The sequence below is a fragment of the Zea mays genome, chromosome 9 (assembly GCF_902167145.1).
Source record: "Zea mays cultivar B73 chromosome 9, Zm-B73-REFERENCE-NAM-5.0, whole genome shotgun sequence".
In the NCBI taxonomy this organism is placed as follows: Eukaryota; Viridiplantae; Streptophyta; class Magnoliopsida; order Poales; family Poaceae; genus Zea; species Zea mays.
In genome coordinates, this window is record NC_050104.1 from 8,868,085 (window position 1) to 8,894,530 (window position 26,446).

General features: G+C 44.0%; 4 protein-coding genes and 1 pseudogene across 6 annotated transcripts; 2 read left to right on the forward strand and 3 right to left on the reverse strand.

The window, feature by feature from the left end:
* Positions 1 to 1,131: 1,131 nt before the first annotated feature.
* LOC100285446 (nucleic acid binding protein) lies at positions 1,132 to 4,458 on the forward strand. 3 transcript variants are annotated; one of them, XM_008660498.3, is made up of 6 exons: positions 1,132 to 1,384; positions 2,061 to 2,261; positions 2,500 to 2,581; positions 3,573 to 3,668; positions 3,769 to 4,168; positions 4,240 to 4,453. In XM_008660498.3, the coding sequence occupies exons 1-5, from the start codon at positions 1,376 to 1,378 to the stop codon at positions 4,119 to 4,121; spliced, it is 741 nt and encodes a 246-aa protein (XP_008658720.1). In that variant the 5' UTR covers positions 1,132 to 1,375; the 3' UTR covers positions 4,122 to 4,168; positions 4,240 to 4,453.
* A 10,002-nt stretch (positions 4,459 to 14,460) lies between these two features.
* LOC103637881 (uncharacterized) lies at positions 14,461 to 15,864 on the reverse strand. Its single transcript, XM_008660901.4, has one exon. The coding sequence runs from the start codon at positions 15,790 to 15,792 to the stop codon at positions 14,611 to 14,613; it is 1,182 nt and encodes a 393-aa protein (XP_008659123.1). The 5' UTR covers positions 15,793 to 15,864; the 3' UTR covers positions 14,461 to 14,610.
* Positions 15,865 to 19,724: 3,860 nt separating this feature from the next.
* On the reverse strand, positions 19,725 to 22,096 carry LOC103639711 (uncharacterized; annotated as a pseudogene).
* A 1,203-nt stretch (positions 22,097 to 23,299) lies between these two features.
* Positions 23,300 to 23,915, forward strand: LOC118473267 (vicilin-like seed storage protein At2g18540). Its single transcript, XM_035962447.1, has 2 exons — positions 23,300 to 23,449; positions 23,523 to 23,915. Exons 1-2 carry the CDS (start codon positions 23,321 to 23,323, stop codon positions 23,817 to 23,819), a joined length of 426 nt encoding a protein of 141 aa, XP_035818340.1. The 5' UTR covers positions 23,300 to 23,320; the 3' UTR covers positions 23,820 to 23,915.
* A 1,423-nt stretch (positions 23,916 to 25,338) lies between these two features.
* On the reverse strand, positions 25,339 to 26,089 carry LOC103639710 (uncharacterized). Its single transcript, XM_020544186.1, has 3 exons — positions 25,847 to 26,089; positions 25,694 to 25,777; positions 25,339 to 25,617 (listed from the first exon to the last, which is right to left on the reverse strand). Exons 1-3 carry the CDS (start codon positions 26,087 to 26,089, stop codon positions 25,339 to 25,341), a joined length of 606 nt encoding a protein of 201 aa, XP_020399775.1.
* Positions 26,090 to 26,446: the final 357 nt, after the last annotated feature.

The window sequence follows — 26,446 nt, forward strand, 5'->3', positions numbered from 1 at the left end:
GACGACAACGAGGAAAAAGTACGGCTACAAGGGCACTTTGTCTATCCACATATTAATATAGTATAGAGGTCTTAAATGTTATATGTTCAAAGCACCAACCGTTATAATGCTATTTGTTCAATTGGTGTATTCGTTAGGGATGGCAGTATCACCCACGGCGCATGGTGCCTAGGGCTTTTCACATCCATTGGGTGTTGGTCTAGGTTTCAAATTCCACCTATGAGTCTACACCGACATGTAAAATAGTAGTTTGGGGTTGGGTGTGACTTTTCATCCACGAGTGTCAAATGGATCCATCCCAATAAAACCCTAGTTCATCTACTCGTCTTTACTTCTTTAAAATATGAATTGATATTGCATTATGTATTATATGCTTCTAAATAATTATGTGGTGTGCTTCTAATAATTATATGTGCTTACTATTTGTGGTGCTTTTTTATTTAACTATTTGCAATTGTCGATCACCTATCGGGTATGGCGTAAAAATCCATCCATTAGACATTTATGGGTGCGAGCGTGGTTTGATGTGCGAGGCGTCAACATAGGTGGGTGTTTGCTCTACCCGCACTATACCCACTCATTGTCATCCTTAGTATTAGTCCTGAGCAAAATAAGCCAAAATTGAAGAACCGAACCAAATTAACTGGAACCAAAATTGAAATCAAATTAACCATTAATAGTTTCGATTCCATGTTTTAGAAAACAGAAATAACCGAGGTAATTTCGATTTTAGACCTCGAAAATCCGAATTAACCGAAAAATCAAAATATAATAGAAGTGCAATAAACCATTAGAATTTTAGGCATAGCTTAATATAGTATTTAAAAATTCTAAGTATACAAGCACGCAACCCCTCCACATTAATCCATCTCTAAGTCTAATCCTCCATCCGATCATCTACGTATTTTTCTAAACTTTAAAATTGTGTGTGTTTTTTCTAAACTTCGATTTATTCGATTGGAACTAAAACTAAACCAAAAGAACATAAACTAAAAAAATAGTTTCGTCTATCCTGAATACATATTGCGGTTCTAGTTTCATGGAAACTAGAAATTTCAAAAAAAAAAACTGAGAAAGCTAACCAAGCCGAATGCCAGGCGGTATTCGACTATTCGCGGTGCCAAAATTTTGAAACCGCTGCCAGTGTCAGTATTTCAAAAATGTCCATCCCGTACGGTCAGCCGACTTGCCCCTTTGGCCTCTGTGTTCGTACTTCGCTCGGCAGAAACCTCTTGCTCCAGGGGGCGAACGCGCCGCCGCCTCCGACAGCCCCCTCCAGCCGCGTCAAATCAGCGCCCTCCTCTGCTGCGCCGGCGGTCTCCCGCCGCAAAGACGAAGCCCCGCACTCCCTTATCGCAGATCCGTGCCCGCCGCCATGACGGAGGTACTCTCCCTTCCCCACTTCCTTGGAAATTTCAGACCGCGGGTCGTGACCTCGATTCGGGCGGAATTGCGATGTTGTTTGGACTCGCTAGCCATCTTATCGCTGCAGGGAACAACGTTTTTGCGGGGCCTGGGTAGTACCCTGTACCTCGCGCGGCCTTGCCTTCTTTCTCGTGGATTAGGGTTAAATAGCTGGGAGTGCTTGTACTTGTACTTGTGGATGCTTGGCACTATCCAGTGTCTGGGTAGAGTACAAGGTGTGGCTTTGCGAGGTAGAAGAGCAGATATTTCGGCCCTCTGACAAGGTTCTGTGGTGGTCAGGCATCTGGGCTCTGGACCTCTGGTGGTTATGGTGGAATTATCGATTAGATTTTAGTTGTTCCCGTGAATGCTGCCTGCTTCAGAATTACTTGTTCAAATTTTTCAGAAAAAGGGAAAAGGAATGTAGATGATAGACGAGGGTGCAAATGTGTTGTGCCCCTGATAAGTAGTCTCGTTCCGAGTAAATGATAATATGCTTATCTCTCGCAAAAGAATAACGGGGTTCTTTTGCCATTCAATATCTTGTTTTCAGTCATCTGTTGGCTCTTATGTTGTTATACTATGTTGTAGGAAACATCCATTTGTGCAAATTCGCTTGGGGAATAATAAGTTCTCTTTTGCCTCCCTTGTTTCAGTATTGGGTGAGCCAAGGAAACAAATGGTGCGACTTCTGTAAGATTTATATAGCAAACAATTCCTTCAGCATCAGGACACATGAACTTGGTAAGCGCCACAAGGACAATGTCACCAAACGACTGTCAACAATGCAAAAAGAGAGTGAGACAAAGGAAAAGGAACAGCAGCAAGCTGCACGAGCCCTACAGCAGATAGAAGCAGTAAGTTCTCAGATTTGTATTTTTCCTATTATTACCATGGTTTTATTCAATATTCATTGGTGGTATGCATGTAGTTGTCTCACATAAACTAGAATGCTTTATATAGAGAAGACACTATTATATTGATGTCTTTTTTGGCTTCATATTGATGCCTTGTGCATGTCTGTTGTGCTTTAGCAATTGGTTAATGAGCTACCAAAGCATGTCTGATTCTTGTTCAACTTGTTTCCTGCTGCAGAAAGCTAAAAAGAGTTATCAAAAAGATTTAGAGAATAACCAGAGGAATGTTGATGGAGACACTTCTGCAGCACCTGGAGATGGTTGTGTATGGCTTTACTAATTTATATATATCAATAATTCAGTACATTCTCTAGTACCCTATTACGATGCATGGTCTGTACATGCTGTGTCTGTGCTCATCTTTGACCTGTAATTCTGTATAGAGTGCACCCACATCGAGGATCACGATCATCTTCTTTTTTTTCTTAACTTGAGTGCTTATTAGCTTGCTATATTACTCTTATGCTTAGTAACCAAGTTTCTAGATCGATTGGATCGAGGAACGGGAACGTGGTATGTGGCTACTAAAGCAAGGTTTTAACACTACGGGAACGAGATTGTTCTCATTTTCCCGGAACGGAACAAACGTTCCTGGAACGAGGAATGTGGCCAAGTTCCACGTTCCTGGTTTCTAAGCTTATATGTTCCAGTTCTTTTCTCCACCACTGTCACTAGCTCCTAACTAATATATTTTCAGGGGTGGAGGAACAGCAGGTGCTCCCCAGGGCCTTATTCAGCTAAAATACATTACCAAGCACCCCACTTCTAGTATTCCTGGCTCCACCCCTGTATATTTTGGACTTCTTCCCATCGAGCTAAAACAGCCAGACTTGCATTGGTGAACCAAAAAATCCTGATAATTAGCTGGACTGTATCAGTTTTTTAAGGCCTGGCTTATTTGATCTACAACTTATGTAACTACATATCAATAATTATGTATCAGTTTTCAAATCCTGACATTACATTCTGCTGGCCTGTAACTACATACTTGCTTTGCTGCTTTCTGTTTTCTTATTCCAAGCTAAATGTTTTGTTTATCAATTGCCAATCTTGATATGTTGGGTAGAAGCTAGATTAGTGGGTATTAATGACTATGTGCAAGTACAAGCAACCCATTTTTGATTATTCTCCTGAGTCCTATGAATTATGAAGCATTATTTGCATAAACTTGATCATATGTTAACTAGAACAAAACATTTTATCTGAATGTTCTCACTTTTGCTGACATATCTCCAAATCTTGTTTCTGCAGGATGGGTGCTTGACTCGGCGTCAGGATATTACCATGACAAATCTACTGGACTTTACTACGATTCAAACTCTGGCTTCTATTATTCTGACAGTTTAGGTAATTTCTTTCTAGTGTTCTGCCGAATCCGGGTAAACCCTGTCGAATCTGGGTTTTCTCTTTTTCATATACATTTATGTTTATGTTTGCAAACGAGCAGGCAAGTGGGTTACCCAAGAAGAGGCGTACAAGTCTGTGCAAGCTTCGAAATCAGACGCTGGCCAATCCTCAGCTTCACAAACAAAAGCTCCTGCTGCCGCAGAAACAGCTGTCCCCGCGATTAAAGGAGGTGCAGCTCCAGGCCGGGTGGTAACGAAACCGTTGAACCCAATGAGACCGATTAAGGGCACTCCTGCTCCGTCTGCTGTTGCTGTTAACAAGAGGAAGAGGGATGACGGCAAGCCCAAGGCGGTCTCCAAGGAGGAGGAAGCGGCCCTCAAAGCGCGGGAAGCAGCAAGGAAGAGAGTGGAGGATAGAGAGAAGCCGCTGATGGGATTATACAAGACGTACTGATATCTTGTCCTTGCCAGACTGCTACTACTCTTCCTCCATGCATACGGGTTTGCCAATTACAGTGTGATGTTGTAAAATAAATTTTTTTAAAAAATCTAACCGAACGCATCATTCGCAGAAGGAATGCCGGTAATGGTGTGGCACTGGATTTCAGAGCTTTTCTGCATCAGCAATGTGTGTCCACACGGTGTAATACCTCATCAGTGGTTCTTGAGTGAATCAAGTTCCAATTTGAATCTTGTACAAGGATATGTTCATTGTTTTTTTTACGCGGATGGAGTGTCGTACTCGTACCATATCATATACTGCGAAATGAGGATGTGGTGACCGTTCTCGAGATGTTCAATAGTGTGTTTCTGTCCTCGACAACGGAGACAGTATTGACCAGTATCTGACTGAACAAAAGCGCTTCCGGAAAATTAATTAAGAAAAGAATAACCGTGTCCGGGCTCCAGCAAGTCGAGTGTTAATTTCCATTCTGGATACGTGAAACTGTTGTAGAAGAATGCGTATTAATCGCTTAGGTCAATTTTCATATGAATTGAGTGAGATTGAATGGATTTAAATATCAAATAAGTCAAACTTCTTAATTTTTTCTAATCTCATCCAATTCATGGGTAACGAGATTAATCGAACAAGGTCTTAGTATACTTATTTCCAGCACCCTGGAAACGGTATCATCCCACACAGAGCAGAGCGCTGATGAGGACGCGGAAAATGAGTCCTGAGAAGAATGTGTATTAATCACCCTGGATGGAAACAGTATTATTCCAACAGAACGGAGCGTGGATGAGGACGGCCTGGACGGGGAAAATGAGTCCTCAGTCTTCCTGTACCCTGAAGACTTGTTTAGAACCTATAGAATTAATAATTGGTTGTTAAAATCAGGTTCCAAACATCCAAGTAATGGTAAGCTAACTTGCACCATATAAATCCGTGCGATGGAGAAACGAACCACCCAAACTCAACGTAAACTATACCGGCTCCTAAAGGTGAAAACTATAGATGGCCATTTGGCACTAACACGATGGGCCAGCCCAGGCACGGCACGAAAAAGCACGGTCCAGGCACGACCCGGTCCGATTAGTATAGTGCCAGTGCCTGGCACGGCACGGCTATAGTGCCGTGCCTGGGCCACTATCTCGACCCGTAGTGCTGGCACGGGCACGACACGGTTACATTTTTTATTTTAAAAATAATAGTTTACATATATTAAGTATAAGAATTCGACATATAACACAATAAAACTGCAGCTGCACTGGTTAGATGGATGTGTTTAAGCCTCTTATGCACTAGGTTGTGGGTTCGAGCTCCCACAACTACATATTTTTTGCCTAACAGGCTCACGGGCCGTGCCTGGGCCGCGGCAGCGGCACGCCGGCCCATCTAGGCACGGCACGATTCGTAGCCGGGCCTGGCGGGCCGTGCCAGCGTCGGGCCGTGCCAGCAACGGGCCGTGCCGGCCCGTTTGGCCATCTATAGTGAAAACGGGCGCATTCGGACGGATAATAGCTCATCCTATATCCTACCTAATGTATTTAAAAGGGATTTAGGATTGGATACAGATAGCTAGAAACGGGACAGATAAAGATACAAGGACCGGATATTTATCCGGTTGGATAAGTGACAGATACGATATTATTTGATCGGATATAAGATACTTGTCGGATAATGCATTAATTGGTTATCATAAAATATTCTTCTTCGACCACGAAATTGCAAGTAAATTATCAAGACTAATAAACATTTTATAAAAAGATAATCTCAAGTTCCCACATAAAAATGCTAAAGTGAAGTATTGATTATGTTGAAACTTGGATACTTAGAGTGATTTCACATGTAATTCATGCAATAAGTGGAAATAAAATAGAAGAGACGTCTACATAAAATCATCAAAATATAATTAAATTCATAAAATACACTAGTTTCAACCCAAAATTGCAAAAAGTTACCAAAACTAATAAACAATCTATTCATAGTAACCTCAAGTCTCCCTATGAAAATGATAAGTGAAGTATTAATTATGTTGAAACTTTGATACATAAAGTGATTTCACGTGTAACTCACGCAATAAGTAGGAGTGAAATGAAAGAAACACTAGCATCTTGTGAATTTTATAGTCCAAATGTTTTTGAAAACTATACGTGGATATATCCGTAGAAATTTATGAATTGTTTGGGCTATTTGTGTATTATTAATATTTTCTATAGAAAATCATCAAAATACACTTAAATTCATAAAATATTCTAGTTTCACTAAAAATGTAAATAACTTAGAAAAACTAATAAACATTCTATACGAAGATAACTCAAGTCCTCACATGAAAATGATAAGGTAAAGTACTGATTATGTTGAAACTTTGGATACTTAGAGTGATTTCACATGTAGCTCATACAAAAAAGTTAAAGTGAAATGGAAGAAACACGTGATTCTTATAGATCTTATGATCCAAACATTTTTATGGTTATATATGAACATATGTTATGCCTTCGTAAAAATTCAAAAAAAATTGAGGCTATTTGGTGTATTATTAATTTCATGTTGTAGGAAATCATCAAAATAAAATAAAATTTTAAAAATATTGTAGCATCGACCGAAAATTGCAAAAAGTTACCAATACTAATAAATAGTCTATAAAAAGATAACCTTAAGTTCCCACATAGAGATAACCTTGAGTCCCCACATGAAAATGATAAAGCCTATTAATTTGATGTAAATTTAGACACTATTTCAATAATTTTGATCTAAAGATGTGTTTAAACAAAAATGTGACGTACTACAAAGTTATAGATCTCTTCGAGCTCTACAATTTTCATATAAACTTTATTTTTCATCCGATTTCATATGTAAAGGTTTTGATTTTATAACTATATTATTGTGCAGAAAAAGAAAAAACGGGCACCCGGATTCCGGGTACCGGTATCCGACCTGAATATCCGGTTATTTATTGGGTAGTCTTGGATCTGTATACGACCCAAAATCCGAAGCTGCACTATCCAAGTATTACTCGTATTCACCCAAATATAAAAATATTCATATCCGTATTCGAAAAAACAATATTTACACTATTCATATCCCGTACCCGACGTCGTTTTCACCCCTAACAGCTCCCACGCAAATCCATCCTGTCTCCCCTCCCCCTTTTTTCCACCGAAAATGAGCACCACGCAGCACGGCTCCCCCGTCCAGTTGTCTGGTCGTGAAGCTAGCTACCCCACCGCGATCAGCCGATCACTATGGTGCCGCTCCAACACGTACGCCCGGTCGGAACCCAGTTGCTCGGGTAGGCGAGCTCGGCGGACGTCACGTGTTGCCTTGCCGAGGACCGCACATCTGCGATGCGAGAAGGCGAAAGGTGCCTAGGCTAGGCGACACTCTTTAGTCTTTACCGGAGGTGCGGCTTTCTTTTTTTTTCCACCAAAAAAATAAATTCTTTCCGGAAGATGCTTGGCACGCTCGGTGACGCGCAGGGGCCGCACGTACGCGGGCGCCTTTATTCTCGAGAGAGGATTTGCGGCTCGGCACGGGCGGAAAAGGAGAAGCTAAAGTATTTCGCGTGTGCCCGCATGGTTCGGCCGGGCCCGGCCGTCGCGTCACGTCACGTCGCGTTTGACCGGCGACTCGATGGCGGAGCGCCGAATGGATCGGACTGGTCCGGTCAAACTAAGCACGCGCGCTATGACCAGTGTCATCTCGCTATTATATAGCCGAGGATCACGCACGGATGTGAAGACTCGAACTATGACCGAGTTTATCGTGATTTGTATATTCTACTTACAATGACGGACACGAATGTCTGATTATTTGTATCCAACGGACTGGCTTAGAACGTACCAATTGTCTTCTTGTGTCGTTATGCCTAATGGGGTGTTTGGTTTGAGAAATGAGCTAGTCCATCATCTTCTCACGCCTCACTTTTTTTGTTTGGTTTGTGAAATGGAATGAGTTGATACATCACCACCTCATTCCTCATAGTTAGTTAGGTAGTACTAATATGAGGAATGTGGTCATCCCACCAAAATTGAGGAATGGATTCATGATGCACCACCTCATTTTGGATGGAGTGATTCCTCGAACCAAACACCACCTAACTACTTACCTATATGTCTTGGCATCGTAGTGAGGAAATGGATTTTTTAGGGGGTGTTTGGTTTAAGGAATCATTACATCCAAATTGAGGTGATGCATCATGGGTTCATTACTCAAATTTGGTGGGATGACCCCATTCCTCATATTAGTACTAACTAACTATGAGGAATGAGGTGGTGATGGATCAACTCATTCCATTCCACAAACCAAACAAAAATAGTGAGGAGTGAGAAGATGATGGACTAGCTCATTGCTCAAACCAAACACCCTATTAGTCTTCTACCAAAAATTCTACCGGCTCACGGTAGGAATTAAGACACCTGTTTTGCCAGCAACCTCAGTATGATTCATGACCAAAACAAGACTACTTTTACTGGGCGTTTGGATCATTTTATTTTAGAGAAAAATTATAATTCACTCAATAAAGTAACTTATTTAGTTTGGAATTTGACATTCCACCACTTTCCAAAGTTAAGATATAAGTCTATCTCAAATTCATGGGATGTAGGACAGAAAATGATTTTATACATTAGTAGAATTTGTTTCTACTCTATAACTTACATGACACTCTTCGTCTCACTCCTCTATAGTAAAAATGTAGCACATAAATATCTCCGACATCTTGATATTAATAGTATACAAATATATTTTGCATAAAACGAATTAGCTTAATTGATATATGCCTAAATTACTATTATTAGAATGGAATTCGATTCCAATAATCCAAACGGGGCGTTAGAAAACTCTTCAGAAGAAAGATGGTTGTCTACGCAGTTATATCAAGAGGTGGACATGACGTGAAAGCTGGTACCTCCAGCATGCCTGATGAAACAACTATTTATGTTTTTCGCAAGGGTCTCAAAGGATCGGGAACTGTCATATCACAGAAGCTCACGCGCAAGGCTCTGACCACTCTTGCCTCTTTGTTTCAAATTGTTGACAAATATGCCATGACAGAGGAAGTCCTTTGGCACATGTCTTGATCCTGAAGAGACAGAGAGAAGAAATAACAGAAAGCCAAGCCTGAGAAAAAATAAAGATAAAAAATCAAAGAGAGATTGTTGATTCACGACACTAGTCGAACAGGGGTGCAATGATGATCATTCACCCAAACAAAAACCGGTTTTAGAAGATTAGGGAAGGGCACTACATTTATCATTTGGAGGACAGCCATAAAACCAAGGATTGTTTCCGTCTTAAGGGATTCACTGAGAAGGTCCTCAAACTTCCTAAGATCGAGCCCTAGAAGCCTGAGTCAAGCAAGAAGAAGACTCGAACAAGGATGATAAGGCCAAGTTTTTAGGGCCATCCCAAGATATAATGTACATCTTTGGAAGACCGATTCCCATGAATCAAAGAGGAAGCATAAGCTTACGGTGAGAGAAGTGTTTGCTGTCGAACTGGCCACTCCTGAGTTTCTATGTTGGTCAGAAGTTCCCATCACATTCGATAGATCTGATCACCTAGACCATGTACCCCACCCAGGGTGCTATCCACTCATCCTAGGACCAATAGTGGGCAATGCAAGGCTACACTGAGTCCTCATTGATGGTAGCAGCAATTTGAACATCATCTTTGCAAAGCCTTTCAAGAAAATGGAACTTTTAGAGACAACATTGAAGCCAAGTCTAGCCCCTTTTATGGAATCATTCTAGGAAGATCAACAACTCCATGAGGACAAATAACCTCGTGCGTCAAAGAGGAGTCAGAGTAGCTCTCGTTCAGAGTCCCCTTCCTTCTCGACGTGCGGCTCGTCGCCCTTCTCCTTGTGGAAGAACCCTCTTTTTCTCCATCTTTTTCTTCACTTCTTGTCGTCGTCCATGTCACTATCACTAGCATATGGATATTTATCAATATAGTGACCGAACTGACCACATCGGTAGCAAACCCCTCTTGGAATGGGGTTTGTAGTCCTTCCCCTTCCTTCGCTTGAGGATTTGTCAGAAGCTCTTGATAATGAGGGTTATCTCCTCGTTGCCAAGCTTGGAGGGGTCTATTGGAAGCCCCTTGCTTGGTACAGTCTCCTCCTTTTTCTTCTGTCACCTTGAATGCGATGAGTTGTGCTTCAGGCGTGAAGGTGATGCCTTGTGCCATATGTTCTCGATGTGCTTGAAGTCTTTGACCATAGGCTCAAAGCTCACAAACTTTCTAAGCACCTACCCAGGAGAATTTCTCCGCTCCTAGGATGGATTTTTATGAATTAATTGAACTTGAGTAGGTCCCGTTGTCGGAGATGATATTTTTTAGATCCTTAAACAAAGTCAAATCATATCAAATACATAATTCAGGGCTCGGGTTTAGGATTTTTTCTTGGAGTTGCTCTTTAGGTAGCAGAGAAGCAAGTAGTCACGTACACTCCTCGTCACTCTTCTTGGCCAAGTGAATACCCGACGCTTTTGCTTGGGGTTACTGTTGGACACCAAAAGTGGCGGACGGTCCGGCTCTAGGGCCCGGACGGTCCGCGCCACCGCGATCAGATTAACTCGGGCGATTCTTCTTATCTCATGCACGGTTATCTATCTAATCACGTGGGGTTTGTTAGCTATTGCCTAGAAACGGGTCCAGACCTCCTCCTATATATAAAGGGGTACGACCGATTGAGAATCCTTGAACACATTCCAATCGAACCGATTACTTTCTTTATCATTACTGCCCTAGGAGTACGTGTAGCATAGTCTAGTTATAGCTTTCCGCATATCCGCCTCCACTCCTATTCGACTCTACGTCATCTAGATCTGTCTTGGGTGGCCTGCCGACTCCAAGACTTTATCCCTCCCGAGGACAAGATCTAGTTGTCCACTCAAGATCTCTTGCTCGAATTGATCTCTTAATTTCTAGGCGACTCTACGTCGTCTGGGGATGCCCCGGGTGACCTATCGACCCGGAGCGCCCTAGTATCTCTCCCTCCGGGTATGAGATCTAGATTCCAACAACGAGGAAGACGACCCTGCGCCATCGTGGACTGTCCGGCCCTGTTCGCGGACCGCCTGGTGCGACGCAGGGAAGACACCGCTCTTGTGTGTTCAGGTTGCAGACAGTCCGGTCCAAAGCTGCGGACCGTCCACACCGTCGCAGAGGGTACCGCCAGTACATCCCTAATGATTGGCGCTGCCAAGATTGGCGCTAACTGTTACTATTGACGTCGATGGCTGCCGGGCATGGTGAAAAATATTGGTCCCGTTCGATTTCGACGCCACTAGCGACGACACGAGTAACACAAAAGCGCCACAATTCAACTGTGTCGTTTAAAAACAACAAAAAGCTGAATATGACATATAGTATAATATGTAGTACACACATAAATATGCTACAAATTCGTAGCAAGCCGCCGAGCAGAAGTCTGTCGTATTTGATGGACGATAGCTAAATGGTTACGCCAATATCGTCCTGCTAGTACTAGCTAGAGTGCTTGGATTGAAGGAAACGTATATGATCGATGTGGAAATGCCAGTATCATATGACTATCAGCCGATCGAGGACGTACGGTCCCAGTTTGTTTCAGTTTGTTTCAGCTTCTAGCCACTAAAAACCGGACTGTCAAACGCTCAACTTTTCAGCGAGCTTCTATACAAATTGATTTGGTAAAAACCATCTAAAATCAACATAAACACATAATCGGTCGGGTCCTTGCAATAGCAGGAATTCATCACTTTCTAAATCCTGAATTCTACGGGCACCTTCATCTTCTTTTGCATGTAATTCTCAGGATACACAGATTCTCTCCACAACCAAATTATTAGAAAAGTTGATCAGAAAAAAGCTGAATCAAACAGACCCGTCTATTTCCCTCGAGAGCAGTGGCGAAACTCCATAAAAATAACGCCTCGGGCCACTCTACAAATATAACGATATACTACTCCCTCATCGTATTAGCTGAAATGTATTTTGGGCTATATTTTTTTTTTTGGTGAATCTTCCCTCATCGTTAGCAAGTTGACGGCTCATACTAGGGCACTAATTTAAAGCATTGGGTTTTTGGTGGCACGCTAATCTTTTGGTGCCGCATTCATATGACTGACGAGACAAAAGCAGAGAGAGAGAGAGAGAGAGAGAGAGAGAGAGAGAGAGAGAGAGAGAGAGAGAGAGAGAGAGAGAGAGAGAGAGAGAGAGAGAGAGAGAGAGAGAGAGAGAGAGAGAGGCCAAATGCTGGCCACAGACTCACTCACGTCCATACGGGGTCGTCGATCACTGAGCTATATATATGCCACTGAGAGCACTAGTAGCTAGCAGGGCGAGGGCGTATCGATCGTGTGTGCTCGTTTCCTTGGGTCAGAGGAAACGAATTTCGGTGGAAGCACCTTTGAAAAGAACGGCAGCGGGGGAGGAGTGCGCGGGATAATTGTACAGCATCCTGCGTCAATGATGAAAGTGACCTGGCCGTACGTGTTCACTAAGCAAAATCATAAATAGTCACTACCCACACTCGCTACTGAAAAAGAACGTTGAAAAAAATATATGCTAAGAATGCATTCGAATTACACTTTAGCTCCTTTATTTTATGATATTACTTTTATCAGTAAAATTTCCAAACCCTATAGAAGCAACGTGGAGCTCCTCGTTCTGGGCTAAGCTACTGAGTACTGATCGGTCGGTCAGGTTGGTATCGACCGTGGTCTGGTCGGTACCGACCAGATGATACCGGACCGGTCTAACAAGCGGTTATTAAATCGGTACCGATCGATGATACTGATCGGTCTATCAGACGATCAGGTTATAAGTGGTGCATTCTAATTTGGCTCGTTCAATTAAAACCGACTCGAACCGACCTGTACCAGCCGGCTGTTGTACATCAGCTAGCCGTTTTGAACCGTTTGAAGTCTAAAATTTCCAGAAACAAAATAAAAATAAATAAATTCTGAAAACCGGCCTATAAATGGAGGAGGATGTTTCGATTTATTCACAATCCTTACTCTCTATTTCAATGGTCTTCCTTCGTATAAATAGAATAGAGGGGGATATTTTGATTTATCCGACCAAACCGACTAACCAATCGGTATCGATTCGACTATCCAACAGACCAATCAATATCATCGTAGATCGGAGCGGACCGGACCACGATTCAACGTGGCTGAAGCTGACCCGATCGACTGGTCAGTAGCCCCACCGACCGAGATCAGTCGAAACGATTACGGTCAACACCAGCACGACTGATATCGACTGCCAGCAGGCAGCAGCAAAAAACTGTCGTTGGATCTGTCTCCAATAGCTCACAGTTATGGATATGCAAATTGAGTAGCAACTGACATTGTGTGTTGCATATTTTTAGTAGCTATTTCCAACAGGTCGCGCATGCAATTGCGCTTTTACACATCGCCCCTGGGACGCACAACTACCGATGCTGAGGTCTGAGAAGAAAAGGTAGTGAACGAATGCTGAACAGTAGGATGTGCAATGGGATGCAACCCGCAGATATGCACGGTGCCGGATCGGACGAAGCCATGTATTTTGCTCGATCGTATGTGCGAGATGAACACGTGGATAATGTGATTTTGAGCTGCCCGGGATTAAACAAAATACTCATGGCTTGTCAGCTCGCTCGACTCGTGGCTAACTCAGCTCGCTTGTTTTAGTTTTGTCACGAACTGAACTAGCATCTTAACTCGGTTGGTTGACGAGCTCGCTCGACTCGTGGCTAACTCAGCTCGCTTGTTTTAGTTTTGTCACAAACTGAACTAGCATCTTAACTCGGTTGGTTGACGAGCCATCTGGAGGTAAGTTCGAGGAGCTAGCATTTGTGAGCAAAACAAAGTCTTCCCTTGTGTTGGATAAACTAATAAATGACGAACTGCGTTAATTATGTGTGAAATTCATGTGGTGTGTGAAATTATTAGTACCATTACTCTTTTGGAGTGTTAAATTGATCTAGAATTAATTAACAATTGATTATATTATTGTGTATATATATACACTTTGTTTTTTTGTCGTAGCTCACAAGCTAAACGCGTCAGTTTAAGCTTGCAAATGAGTCGAGCCAAACTGATTCTTTAGCTCAGTTTTTTAACGGGCCAACCTGAACCACCTCGTTAATTTAACAAGTCAGGTCGAGCTCGACCGAGCTAACTCGATATCCATGACTACACGGTGCTAGAGCAAAGTGGACTGCATCCTCCTAACCATCTTGAACACAATAGCCTCTAGGTCTCTACGGCAAGTTTTGTACCTATTTGAAATAGGAGAGAGGGAGAGATGTTAAGCTGCATTTGGCAGTTGGCACTGCCTACAGGAATGCACGATCATAATAGAGTCAAACTCAGAGTGAGAAACCAATAAGAAGAGCACTATTTGTTGCAAATTGCACTTGGACATGGTTTCACACTATGCAAACGAAGATACGTCTTGTACTCTTGTATGAACAATAACCGGGCAGAGAAACACGGCAAAACAATAACGCTACGATCCTTCACCCTTTGTTTGCCGGCGACGCCATATCGCGGCGGTGGTGCAACGAGTACGCACCGAGCACTTTGGCCAGCCGCTGCAGCGGGCTCAGCCGAGCGCACCCGGCGACGCTCTCCGCCGCCGCGGCCACGTTCCTGTTGCCATGCTGCTTCCAGTCCTTGCCCATGTCGTCGCCTTTCGCGACGGCCTTGACCGTCACCGCCGGCTGCGCCTGCGCGCCCGCCTCCTTGACGGGCCGCACGACGAACCGTTGCACTGGCTTCACGTCGGGGTCCTGGTCGTCGACGCGGCCGCCGTCGGATGAGCTTCGGAACAGGAGGAGGTCGCTGAGGCTGAGCCGCCGCCACCTTCTCCACCCGGCGCTCGCGCTCCTCGGCACGGGACGCGCACGCGTGGCCGGTTTCCTGGGCTCGCCGAGCGGGGACGGCGCTGGCGCCTTGGTTGCCTCCAGCAGCGCGGCGGTGAACGGGTCGAAGTCGACACCGGAGCTCGCTCTGCTCCTCCGCCGCATGCCGCCTCGACCCATAGGCGACGGCGGGACGCTCCCGCCGTCGAGCAGCCCGGGCGGCGGCTTCAGCGGACGGACCTTGGGTTCGTCGGCCGTCTTGGGCGTCGGCTTCGAAGCCCTGATCTTGCCCTTCTCGAAGAGCTCGTCGGCCGTCGTAAGCGTCTCGGCCGGTGCGGCCTTGCCGAACTCGAATTCTGTGGCCCACGCCGCCTCGTCCGCAGCCACGGCCCCGGCCCCGGCCCCGGCCCCGCCAAGTCCCCTCTTCGGCGTCCCAGGCCTTTCCTCCCAGTCGAACGGCACGGACGACCCGCCCGCGGCGTACGTCCGGCGCGGCTGAAACTCCTCGTCGCCGTCGCCGTCGCCGTCGTCGTCACCGCCGCTCTCGTTCCCCTCGGCGAAGCGCGCGTATATGGCCGCGGCGCGGCGGGGGCTGGCGGGCGCGCTGGTGAAGTGCTGGAAGAGATCGAACGGGTTGGCGGCGCCGGTGCCGGTGCCGGTGAGGCGCGGGGTGGCCGGCGGCAGGAGGTCGAGCGGGTTGGGCGACGGCGGCGCCGTCAGGAATAGGCTGCCCGCCGCTCCCTCGGAGGGGACAAGGCGCCGGCCGCGCGGGCTGGACGGCGCCGTGGCGTACGGGCTGGTGGCCGCGCTGTCTAACCGGGAGTTCTTCGGCTCCATTTTGGTTGGCCTTTTTGGACTTGGAGACTGGAGAGTCTGGCGGTGGCTGGCTGCTGCGTGTTTAATAGCTGTGGCCTGTGCGGGGAGGATGGAGATGCAGAGTATAGATGGCCATTTGGCACTAACACGATGGGCCAGCCCAGGCACGACACGAAAAAGCACGGTCCAGGCACGACCCGGTCCGGTTAGTATAGTGCCAGTGCCTGGCACGGCACGGCTATAGTGCCGTGCCTGGGCCACTATCTCGACCCGTAGTGCTGGCACGGGCACGACACGGTTACATTTTTTATTTTAAAAATAATAGTTTACATATATTAACTATAAGAATTCAACATATAATAGAATAAAACTGCAGCTGCACTGGTTAGATGGATGCGTTTAAGCCTCTTATGCACTAGGTTGTGGGTTCGAGCCCCTACAACTACACATTTTTTGCTAAATTCTACAATATACTCAGATGGGCCATAGTGCCACCGGGCCGGCCCGGCACGACTAACAGGCTCGCGGGCCGTGCCTGGGCCGCGGCAGCGGCACGCCGGCCCATCTGGGCACGGCACGCTTCGTAGCCGGGCCTGGCGGGCCGTGCCGATGTCGGGCCGGGCCAGCGACGGGCCGTGCCGGGTCGGGCCGTGCCGGCCCGTTTGGCCATCTATAATGCAGAGAAGAGAAGCCGAGGAAACCGGGAGGAAGCACTAGCAGGGGAGAGTGGGATTGAGAACGACCTGAATGAATGAATATATATTTAATAAGGAGATCAATTCTTACTAGCAAAATGTAACAGTGAAGCACGTTCGGAACAGAGGGATTCGAGATGTTAGGGGTGTTTGGTTTTGGTTTGAAGTATCAACTAGAAAAGGGCAGCGCCCTATCGGGCGCTTTGTCAATAAGATCGTCCGTTCCTAAAACTCAGTTATGTGGTTTTTTCATAGTATGGTAATAAGTTACTCCTGAAAATGTGTTGTTTACTCAAATCAAACATTGAACATGTTTTTTAGCATAAGGTCTCGTTTCAAACCTCTAGAGTTATTGTTGTCTCTTCACCGATGGCAGAGCACTTACCCGTGTCCAAAAAGGCGGAGCAAACAAAGAGAGAAACAGCCAATACGCAAGCCATATTAAGTATCGATTAATGATTATGTGAGATACAATATTATAATAGTACACGCATGGTCCACACCTGCCAATTAACATGGATAAAAAAATAGGTACAAATGTGGACCTATGGAGCTAAGTACAACAGGAATAATAACAGCAAGCTATATTTATCCTTGATCTTTATCTTCTATTCCCCTATCAATGTTTCTGACCCAAGTGTATTTATCTGAGCCTAAAAAGAAAACGGAGGCAAAATATAGATCCCTCTGTTGATCATCCCGTCATTCGTCTAGAAGTGACATGAAGCTTCTCTGACCTCTCTAAAATCTACCAGCATGTTGCAGAGCTCTCGCTGTGCGAGAAGCTCCAAGTCTATCTGACGAAGGACTGCAACCTCAAAGCCTGTAGCAAATAGGAGCTAATGAAAGACAAACACTTCCTTCGATAAGTTGTTTTCGATAAGTTGTTTAAAACCAGTAGTAGTCATGCATATTTGGCCAAAAAGATATAAATCTTTTTTTTGGCTAACTACGGATTAAGTATCAAAAAAGATTTCATATGTAGTGGAACACAAAAATTGGAAACACACGGCATGAGCAGGCCATATATGTCATAGAAATGCAAATAGAACTAAACGTAGTCTTATGCAAATAATACACATACTACTGAGACATCTAAACATACATGCTAAATCAGTTTGCGAAAATAATAACTACAAAGAATCACCTTGAAAAAACCATAGGACATCCTTAGTGATATGCTCTATGTATCCATGTTCCAAGTAATATCCTCCATATCTATTGTCCAGCCTGTAAGGCGGTGAGTAAGCGTATATTTGTAGCTGACTGACTGCAAATTCTAAAGAAAAAAGGATCAACAGAGTGCAGGCAATAAAGCCATATGCTTATTAATTTAGACATGATGTTCATGTTGCACGCTACAAAAACAATAAAATTGTATTGATCATATAAACCTGAAAAGGCAAGCAAAATAATGGTAATGATAATAAGGAAATGAAAGCCCTTGCTAAACTTTGGTGTTGCAGGTATTTGTACGTTCCTACCCTGTCGAGGCTGGCCAGGTAGGTGGTAAGAACATCAAGAACCAACCGTGGCTGCTGATGTTGGGCTGCGCCATGTGATTAACATTCGTATGTGAAAAGCATCCGCAAAGCATGAAATCCGCATAATCAATAACTGTGTGTTCAATACCAAGATGGAGGCAAATATGTAGTACCTAACAATATCACCAACAACCATGCTGACTGAACTGAGGGATCACAAGCAACAATAGGTAAATATGGCATGTTTACACTCTTCAATAGCAAAAAATCAGAAATGTTTGAGGCCCCCTGATGTTGTATGGCACTTGAACGTGGAGATTCGCATCCCATGCAATGGCCACCTTTAGTTAATTTCACCTGCAATGGCCACTGGGTGCCTCCACACAAGTCAGAAAATCACCTCCTTATATCTCATCATCACATATCCCCAGTTTAGGATTTCATGATGCAAGCACATATATTTAGGTGACCATTAAAATAGTAGTAGCATCCAGTAAACCTAAACTGGCTAATTGAGGTGACCAACAACAAGAGAACTGATGCTCTAAAAAGTCAATGGCTACTGCATCACTTGTTAAAATGGAAGCACTCTCAAGACACAAGGAGATACATTGTTTCCCTTTTCAGATGATAGGTTAGGAATCTGAAACCACAAAAAACATGATTTAATGGAGCAACCCATCATTCATGGTTTCAACAAATCAGCACCCTGTGTAGGCAAGCACATATATTTATTCTACTTGTGTGATGTTTCAGCAATCCATACCATTGTACTTTTGTGTAGGCAAGCACAAATATTTATTCTACTTCTGGTACAAGCACACCATTGTATTTTATTGTTTTGCCAAATATTATATTAGGAATAAGAATCAAGAAGAATGTGCCTTGCAACAAGAATGATTGTTACTCACCTTACAAATATGTAGATATTGAAGGTTCTATGGTGTCAAAATCACAACCGTGCTCATACAAAGCTCAAAGAAAACTACCTATAAATAAAAGAGGATACAAAGGAATCAGAGAAATGTATTATACCAAATAATAGAAAAAATCCAAAATAGGCAGCAAACATGCTAAAATCCACCACTCAAAAAATTTATTGATGATGAGTAGATAGGGACAAAGGGAGAACATGAGGTTTCAGGTAGTCGTTCATAACCTTGAACTGATCACATGCTTCCTGCAACAAAATCAAGTGTCCGATATCCAAGCCACGAGCTGTACTAATTATGTCTGTTACATAGGTTCACACTCCAAAGTCTAAATATGCAACAACACATATGGCTTAGTGGTATTCAAAAGAAACATTTTGTTGTCTCTTCCTGAAACTAATCCTTCAACCACTTGATTGGGCATTCCTTTGACCAGTACCTAATCCTTAAGACAATTGTTACACCCTCGAAGAAGAGTAGCACCTCAGTTTCAGAACCTAATCCTACAGCCATGTGATATGATTTATTCTTCTAAAGATTTCTAAAAGTTTAAAGATGAAAGAAAGGGGGTTAGTAAAAGCATCAACCAAAATCGATGAGCATTCAAGTACCCGACAACAATTAGTCAATCAAGAATATGTGGCACTCCCTTCCTCAGCCTAGTGTACGTACAGAGTGACCTAGGAAGGCTATAGATTGGAGCTGGCACCACGACCACCAATCGAATGTAACTACAAATTGTAAAACACGATCACAATTTCAAACTACCGCACACCACTTTTCTTCTTGTTTTCATGCAAAACCTCATCATCAGCACGTATGCACAACCAACCTAACAAAACCTATGCACAAATGTGCTGTCGGGACCCTAACAATAGAGGTGCTATTTCTTTGCCAATCTGGAAACAAATAGATCAGTCTAAAGTCAACAGCTAGATCGCACAGAGGGAGGGAGGAGCTAGGGATCACCCGTCACCAATTGGCCGCACATCCAATTACCTTGTCGGGAGGCAGCCGGAATAGAAGCATGTACTCCTCGCTCCTGCTCGCGAGCAGCGTTTTGCACGACCAAACACTGCACCACATCAAACACGTGCCAGGGCAGAAGAGGAAAAAAAGGAGGCGCGGTGCGATTCTGGTGATTGAATTCTCACGCAAGCGCGATACACGCAAAAATTCTTACAGTGATTCTGGTCCACATCAAACACGTCACCTTGTCTTTATCTGCAGTCTGTTCTGCATATCTACGTATCCTCCCTCCTCACAGAAGGTCAAACTTGCACTCCTCGTAGCCTGTAGAGATGAAACAAGGAATAGTACGGTTATCTCGAGGGGAATGCAGTAGGGTTCGATTTATCACGCAAGTAGCAAGAACACGAAGGCATTTTTAGGGGATAAACAGAAGGTAAGATGCCAGCTTGAGCGAAGTCGTTTAAAGGAAACAACTCGATTCCTTGAAAACCTAGAATATGTGGTTAGGAGTACTAAACAGGAATGAAAAATTCGTGGTACTGTAGGCAAGTATCTAAGTTCAGTTCAGTCAGAGCCTCGAAGCAATGCACCAGTTCAGTCAGAAGCAGAGTAGTCTACAATCTACAACATTGAAAGAATGAAGGTAAAGGAGCTGCTGCTGAATTACTTGGGTCTCTGGTGACGATGGTGGCGGTGCCGCCGAAGTCGCAGGTGCCGCCGGTCGCCTTGGCCTGCTGCCAGTAGCTGTTGAACGCGAAGGAGGCGTGTGCGACTTCACCAATATAAGGAAATCAGTTGTAAACAAGGAGATGAACCTTCATACAGTGTCATAGAGATATCCCAAATTAAGGCAGCATCCGGCATTATATTGCTACCTCTATTTCTATGCCCTGAAGGTTGCGACAGCTCCTTAGCAAGGTAAACATGAACAAAATGGAGTTCATTTCACCGAAGTTCAGACGTAGCTCCAAGTTCTTCAGGTTATAAAAGGTGAATGGAAGTGTGTACGGCATGTTAACATCGACAGCCTGTGACAAAAAGTGGATAAAAGGCATACAAGGTCTAGAAATATGGATGGGATTTCTGCGAAACAAAGGACCACAGGCACATGGAAGTAAAGCAGGAATGAAAGGATTGTTTCTTTTTTTATTATTAATAATTATTGTAGCTTTTCATGCTATTTCACAAGTAAAGGGGAAGACGTTATATTTCTGAACTATGTAATCAGCCTGAGCCAATCGCTAGCGTTTCAGCCTTGATTTATAACAAAGCACATAATAAGGAGAACAAAGCAAAAATAGCGTACTGGACAGAAGATGGTGAGCCTTTGAACGTGAGCAAACCGAGCAAGGAAAAAATCCATAATCATGTTCATGCTGCGGACAGAATAACGCATCAACGTCGGCATACTCGAGACACGACAACTCTCCAAATCGCCATCCATAGTCATACTCTGAAATGAATGCCAGCACACGGAGATTGGGCGCCTCAATCACTGAGTCTGGGTAGCCATCAGGGATGCACACATTACACATAAACAGGGTATGAAGAAAGGGCGACCGACGAATGATAGCCTCCAACTGTTTGTCCTCATTCGATGGGAAGTTAACAAAGGCGAGGTCTAGCTCCTGGAGCGCAGGAAAGCCGGTGAATCCTACAGGGAGGGGTGGGATGTTGCAGCCTACCAGCCGCAGGGACACGAGATCACCTAATGAGAAGATTGAGGAGTGGAGGTTGAAGTAGTCGCATGATCTGAGTCTGTTAGATATGTGGATGGACTCGACGCGGCAACGGGAGAGCGCGACGAGCTAGTCGTCGATGCGGCCGACAGACGCCTCGTTGACGCAGAAGTCGAATAGGGAGACGCGGGGGCCTATGTAGGGGAGGAGGATACTGTCGACGACTGAGGGCTGCGTCTCCTTCCCCGTCGGCACGCATGGTGGGCTGCGTCTCCTTCCCCGTCGGCACGCATGCGTCTCCTTCCCCGTTGACTCTGCCTCCACAGAACCACCTCTCCGAGCGGCGAGAACACCAGATCAGCTAACCTCCCATGGTGAGATGCATGAAGCAGGCCGCCAGTTGACGCCTAAGTCGCCGGCGAGCGCGAGGGGAAGCGGGAGGCGGCGTGGGACAGTGAGTGAGGAGCAGGGGAGAGAGAGGCCGGAGGGAGCGGACCCGAGATAGCTCAACGCGATTTGATAATAAATTCGAGTCCGTCACGTGATATACATGCATACATCATGGTTGCCTTGTCCCTGCCAGGCGTCAGCGCAAGACAGGCGGAACGAGCGCCAAACGCGGAGAGCGCTCCGAAACGCTTCAGGTTTTAAGGAACCTGATTCATTCTATATGATATGGTACATTATAAATATATTTCATAAATTTAGTGTAATGAACTTATTACTTAAATTATTATTAATTATATGAAATGGTGATATCAACTTATTATATTTCATAAACCAAACAAGAAAGTGAGCAGCAAGAATATGATAAACTAGCTTATTACTCAAACCAAACATACTATTATTTTTCTGATACTTTAACGCGTGATCGATTGTCTACATATTTGGCAGAAATATATAAATATATGTTGCTGTTTTCCGAAAATCCTTTACCGTTTAAAGCCGGATTGTGACGGCTGAAGCCGCTTTTTCAATTGACGCCATCTATCGGTTTCGTCTTGGGTGCCTGTGCTTTGCCGACAAATTTCGTTCGATTGGATTGGATAATAAGCTAGGAAACAGGTGGCCATTTCTGATTTCTTCGTCAAATCGAGGTAGCTCGCGCTCCGTACTTGCTTCCTTTCACGGGTAGCTCCTGATTCGGGGGAAGCCCGAAATTCGCACGTAGTACATACATACGTGCACTATCCGTTGAAACGGCAAGCGCAGAAGTCAACTCCGTCAAGGAAAATGGCAAGTACTCTCTTTTTTTTTTTTGAATCAAATGGCGAGTACTCTTTGACGGAACAAAATCGCGGTTTCGTTTGGAACTTGACGAACGTTTCGCGTGCTCAATTCGCTGTCCTCCACGCATCATTTGTTTACTTGAGCGCACAAGGCTTTTTTCCCTGAACAGAAGGCATTTTTGCCAACTCTACCTGCTTTATTTATTTATTTATTTATTTATTTATTTATTTCATTTCATTTCGTGTGACAAGAACTGATTGATTGAGAGCGTTATTGGCCAGTTTACTTCAGACGAAGACGAGCACATGTACAGTCTAGCATGGGAACGTTGACAGGTCAACGTGGCCTTGAATAAACGAGGATCCAAAGATTCCGAAGAAAAGGTGCTGCTGGCGCTGAAGTTCAGGAGTTTCGAAATAGACTATAGGTATTCGACAAAGTAAAATGTTCTTATAGGTCGATAAGTCTGAAGATCATGACACTTATCGACAGAGATATTGGATGTGTGCTAAGTGGTGTTTTTGTGGTGATCCTTGCCAAGTGGTGTTCCAGTGCCTATGTGTTTTTGTGGTGATCCTTGTAAGGTCGATAAGTCTGAAGATCATGACACTTATCGACAGAGATATTGGATGTGTGCTAACTTTGCATTTGAGCCAACTATTGTTCAACGTCGGATGAATTTAATGGTGAGAATAGTCTTGTAATATGTTTACAATTTGTAATTGTTTTTTTGCGTAATAATAATTGCATATTTTGTAGACTCCTCCACCGCTATGTGATTTTGAGCAGTGGATTGACACAGAAATATCAGAGAAAGACAAGAAGTGGTTGGAGAATCTTCAAAAGTGGGATGCAGAGGACAAAGAGAGGATGGAAAAGAGACGAGAGGAGCTTGCTGCCGAGCAACAACGTGAAGACGAAGAGAAAATGAGGCGTGTTGCTGAATGCAGGGAAGATAAGGAGAAGAAGCTTGAGCGTGCACGTCGTGCAAAGGAAGCAATGGAGGAGAACCCTGATGCATTTCGCAAAGGCAAATGGCCCCGTTGTACTCAGTAGTATTGGTGTTTTATTTGAAGTTATGTAATAATGAACTTATTATTCGGTATTATGTATTGTCGAACAATGATATTTCGTAATGAATTACCTTCAAATTGAAGAAAAATTAGATAAATACATAATTGATGAAAACTAGATTTAAAGCAATTCTTGAAGGCGACTTGAAGCAATTGAAATAGATAATGAACACGCTGAAAGCAATTGATACATAAGAGTTTTCTAGTAGTGCTCCCACATTCCAAATTGAGTTGACCCTTCCCCATAGTATCCTCCCATTGTTGGTGTCTGCTGTGGGTGCGGTGGAGACGACGGAGGACCAACATTCTTGTTGTGACAAGGGCAGCAACAATATGGATCTGGGCATACTTGCACCTGTGCAGCACCACCATTGTTTTTGTCTCTTTCTTCCTCATCATTTCTGTCGCTTACTTCTCTCTCTAGATCAAATATCCTATTCTGTAGGTAGGATATGTATTCCGCATGAGGAAAAATCGGACGAGGATCTACCCATCTAGTGAACCCACAATTCTCCTTGACCAATGAATGCTGCATAAATGTTTATAGTTAGTTTCACTGAACAACAAAAGTATTTAGAACAAAGGACTAGAAATTAATTTGTACATATGCATAAGGACATCTGAAGAAACGCCGGCCTCCATCAATTCCACCCTCAACGAACATCTGCACCAAGCAATCCTCGCCATGCATGCACTTCGGCCAATCTTCTCTCCTATTATCGTAGGACCTAAGTCTAACCTCTTTGTTGAAATCTTTTTTACTTTGAACTGGAAAGTTAAAAACCGCCTCTTCAAAAAAATCTGGACCAAGAGGCCCATCAAAACACATTGGAGTTAACTTCCCTCCATCCTTTCGTCTCTCATTTACCGCACCCTTGCCCCTAGAAGACCCTGAAGCCATTGTATTGCACAATGAAGCAAATGTACAAAGGATCGTGTATATATAGGCTAAAGGATAGATAGTGTAATAGATTATAAACATCAGATATGTACAAAAACTCTGAAAAGGCTATGTTCTTGTTCTGAAAAGGCTACATGTCCTACGCTAATGTAGGATATAGTTGATTCTGAAAAGGCTATGTATACAATCCTGAAAAGGCTATTTTTACAGTCTGAAAAGGCTATATAAACACTCCTGAAAAGGCTACGAAATGGATCTGAAAAGTCTAGATGCTAGTCCAAAAATTAATGCTTCTGAAAAGGCTATGTAATAGTTATGTAAAGGCTACATGACATAACCAACAATTTCACAAAATTTCGGCAGAGTTTTCTCTGTTTTTTGTCAATCCAACATATACACATAGATAAGCATAACATACAAGTGCATACAATTGTAAACAATTCCAAGCAAGCTCATAAAAGTCTAAACAAGTGCATTACAAGTCCATAGAGTTCATACAAGTCCATTAAAATGTCATACAAGCCCGTAGAGGCCAAATGAGTCCATTACGAGTCTATATAATTCATACGTTACATAACAAGTCCATAGAGTCCAAACCAATTCAACGTCTCCTAGTCTTACCCTTGCCTAAAGCATCGGTGCCTGGAGTGTAACGTTGTGGAGAGCGGTGTCGCCTACGATCTTGTGGTTGTAATGGCTGTGTCGAAGGAGCCCCCTGAAGCTGTGAAGGTCCTATCTCGTCGTGATCGTAGTCGAAGCCAGCACCAAGACCTGTGGAGGGCGTTGCTGTGTCGGTACACGATGGTACGTGGACGTCATGTGCAACAGTAGTCCTGCAGCCACAGCGAGCAGCAGCTCCACGTAGGCGCCTAGATAAACGCTGCATGCCAAAGACATATTAGTTTACAACATATTCATAACACGCTTAAGGCTATAAACGATGCATGTGGGCTTACCTGCAAGAAGCTGCGCATGCTGCTGTCGCCCACAGTCAAAAGTTGGCGATCAATGTCCTCTACCGACCGTCGCAATGTGTTACCCTGTACAACACAATTTGCATCACACATACAATTTATACATGTCGAGTATTAAAATCGAGTTAAACTTACCACTCGATCTAATATGGGTGCCGCCTCCACTTGGGTTCCCAGTCTAGTGGACAGGTCATACTCCGTTTCTTCATCGTCAGAAGAATCAATGTCGGCGTAGTCTTCCGCTGTCCACTGCTGGCGAAGCTTACAACGAGTCACACCCTGGTACCAAGCTTGGTACCGCCTGTAATCACTGTTGTTGTGCAACTCATCGTTGGAATATACATTCTCAGCACCCGATTCCCAATCATTTATAAACATCAGATGATGTTGACGAAAGTCCGTTATCTTCTTTTGCTTCCGCCGGTCAAATCTACACACAAATCATATCATATAAAGAACACAAAGTTAAGAATGATTGATGTTATAAATTGCAAACTGGATTTATAGATTGCGAACTTACTTGTGTAGCTCCTTTGAAGTAGGAACATCTTCAACCGGCCATAGCTGGTTCCTACCAAACTGTCTTTGAACCCTGTGAGGTAGGTGCCACTCAACACACCAGAAACAGACCAAAGGACATTGCATCATATAGATTTCATCTTCACTGCTGCATACTACACTAAAGATCATCCCAGCATACTCAGGTGCGTTGTATGGCTGCCATGTGACCTGAAA

Bases quoted from the DNA above. Each gene is read 5' to 3' on its own strand.
- LOC100285446 (XM_008660497.2), top strand. The intron at 2,262-2,499 runs GTAAGTTCTCAG...TTCCTGCTGCAG, and splicing joins CCCTACAGCAGATAGAAGCA to AAAGCTAAAAAGAGTTATCA. The intron at 3,669-3,768 runs GTAATTTCTTTC...GCAAACGAGCAG, and splicing joins CTATTATTCTGACAGTTTAG to GCAAGTGGGTTACCCAAGAA.
- LOC103639710 (XM_020544186.1), bottom strand. From the start codon at position 26,089: ATGTTTATAAATGATTGGGAATCGGGTGCTGAGAATGTATATTCCAAC. The intron at 25,778-25,846 runs GTAAGTTTAACT...TGTGTTGTACAG, and splicing joins CACCCATATTAGATCGAGTG to GGTAACACATTGCGACGGTC. The intron at 25,618-25,693 runs GTAAGCCCACAT...TTTGGCATGCAG, and splicing joins GCATGCGCAGCTTCTTGCAG to CGTTTATCTAGGCGCCTACG.
- LOC118473267 (XM_035962447.1), top strand. From the start codon at position 23,321: ATGTGTTTTTGTGGTGATCCTTGTAAGGTCGATAAGTCTGAAGATCAT. The intron at 23,450-23,522 runs GTGAGAATAGTC...CATATTTTGTAG, and splicing joins AACGTCGGATGAATTTAATG to ACTCCTCCACCGCTATGTGA.
- LOC103637881 (XM_008660901.4), bottom strand. From the start codon at position 15,792: ATGGAGCCGAAGAACTCCCGGTTAGACAGCGCGGCCACCAGCCCGTAC.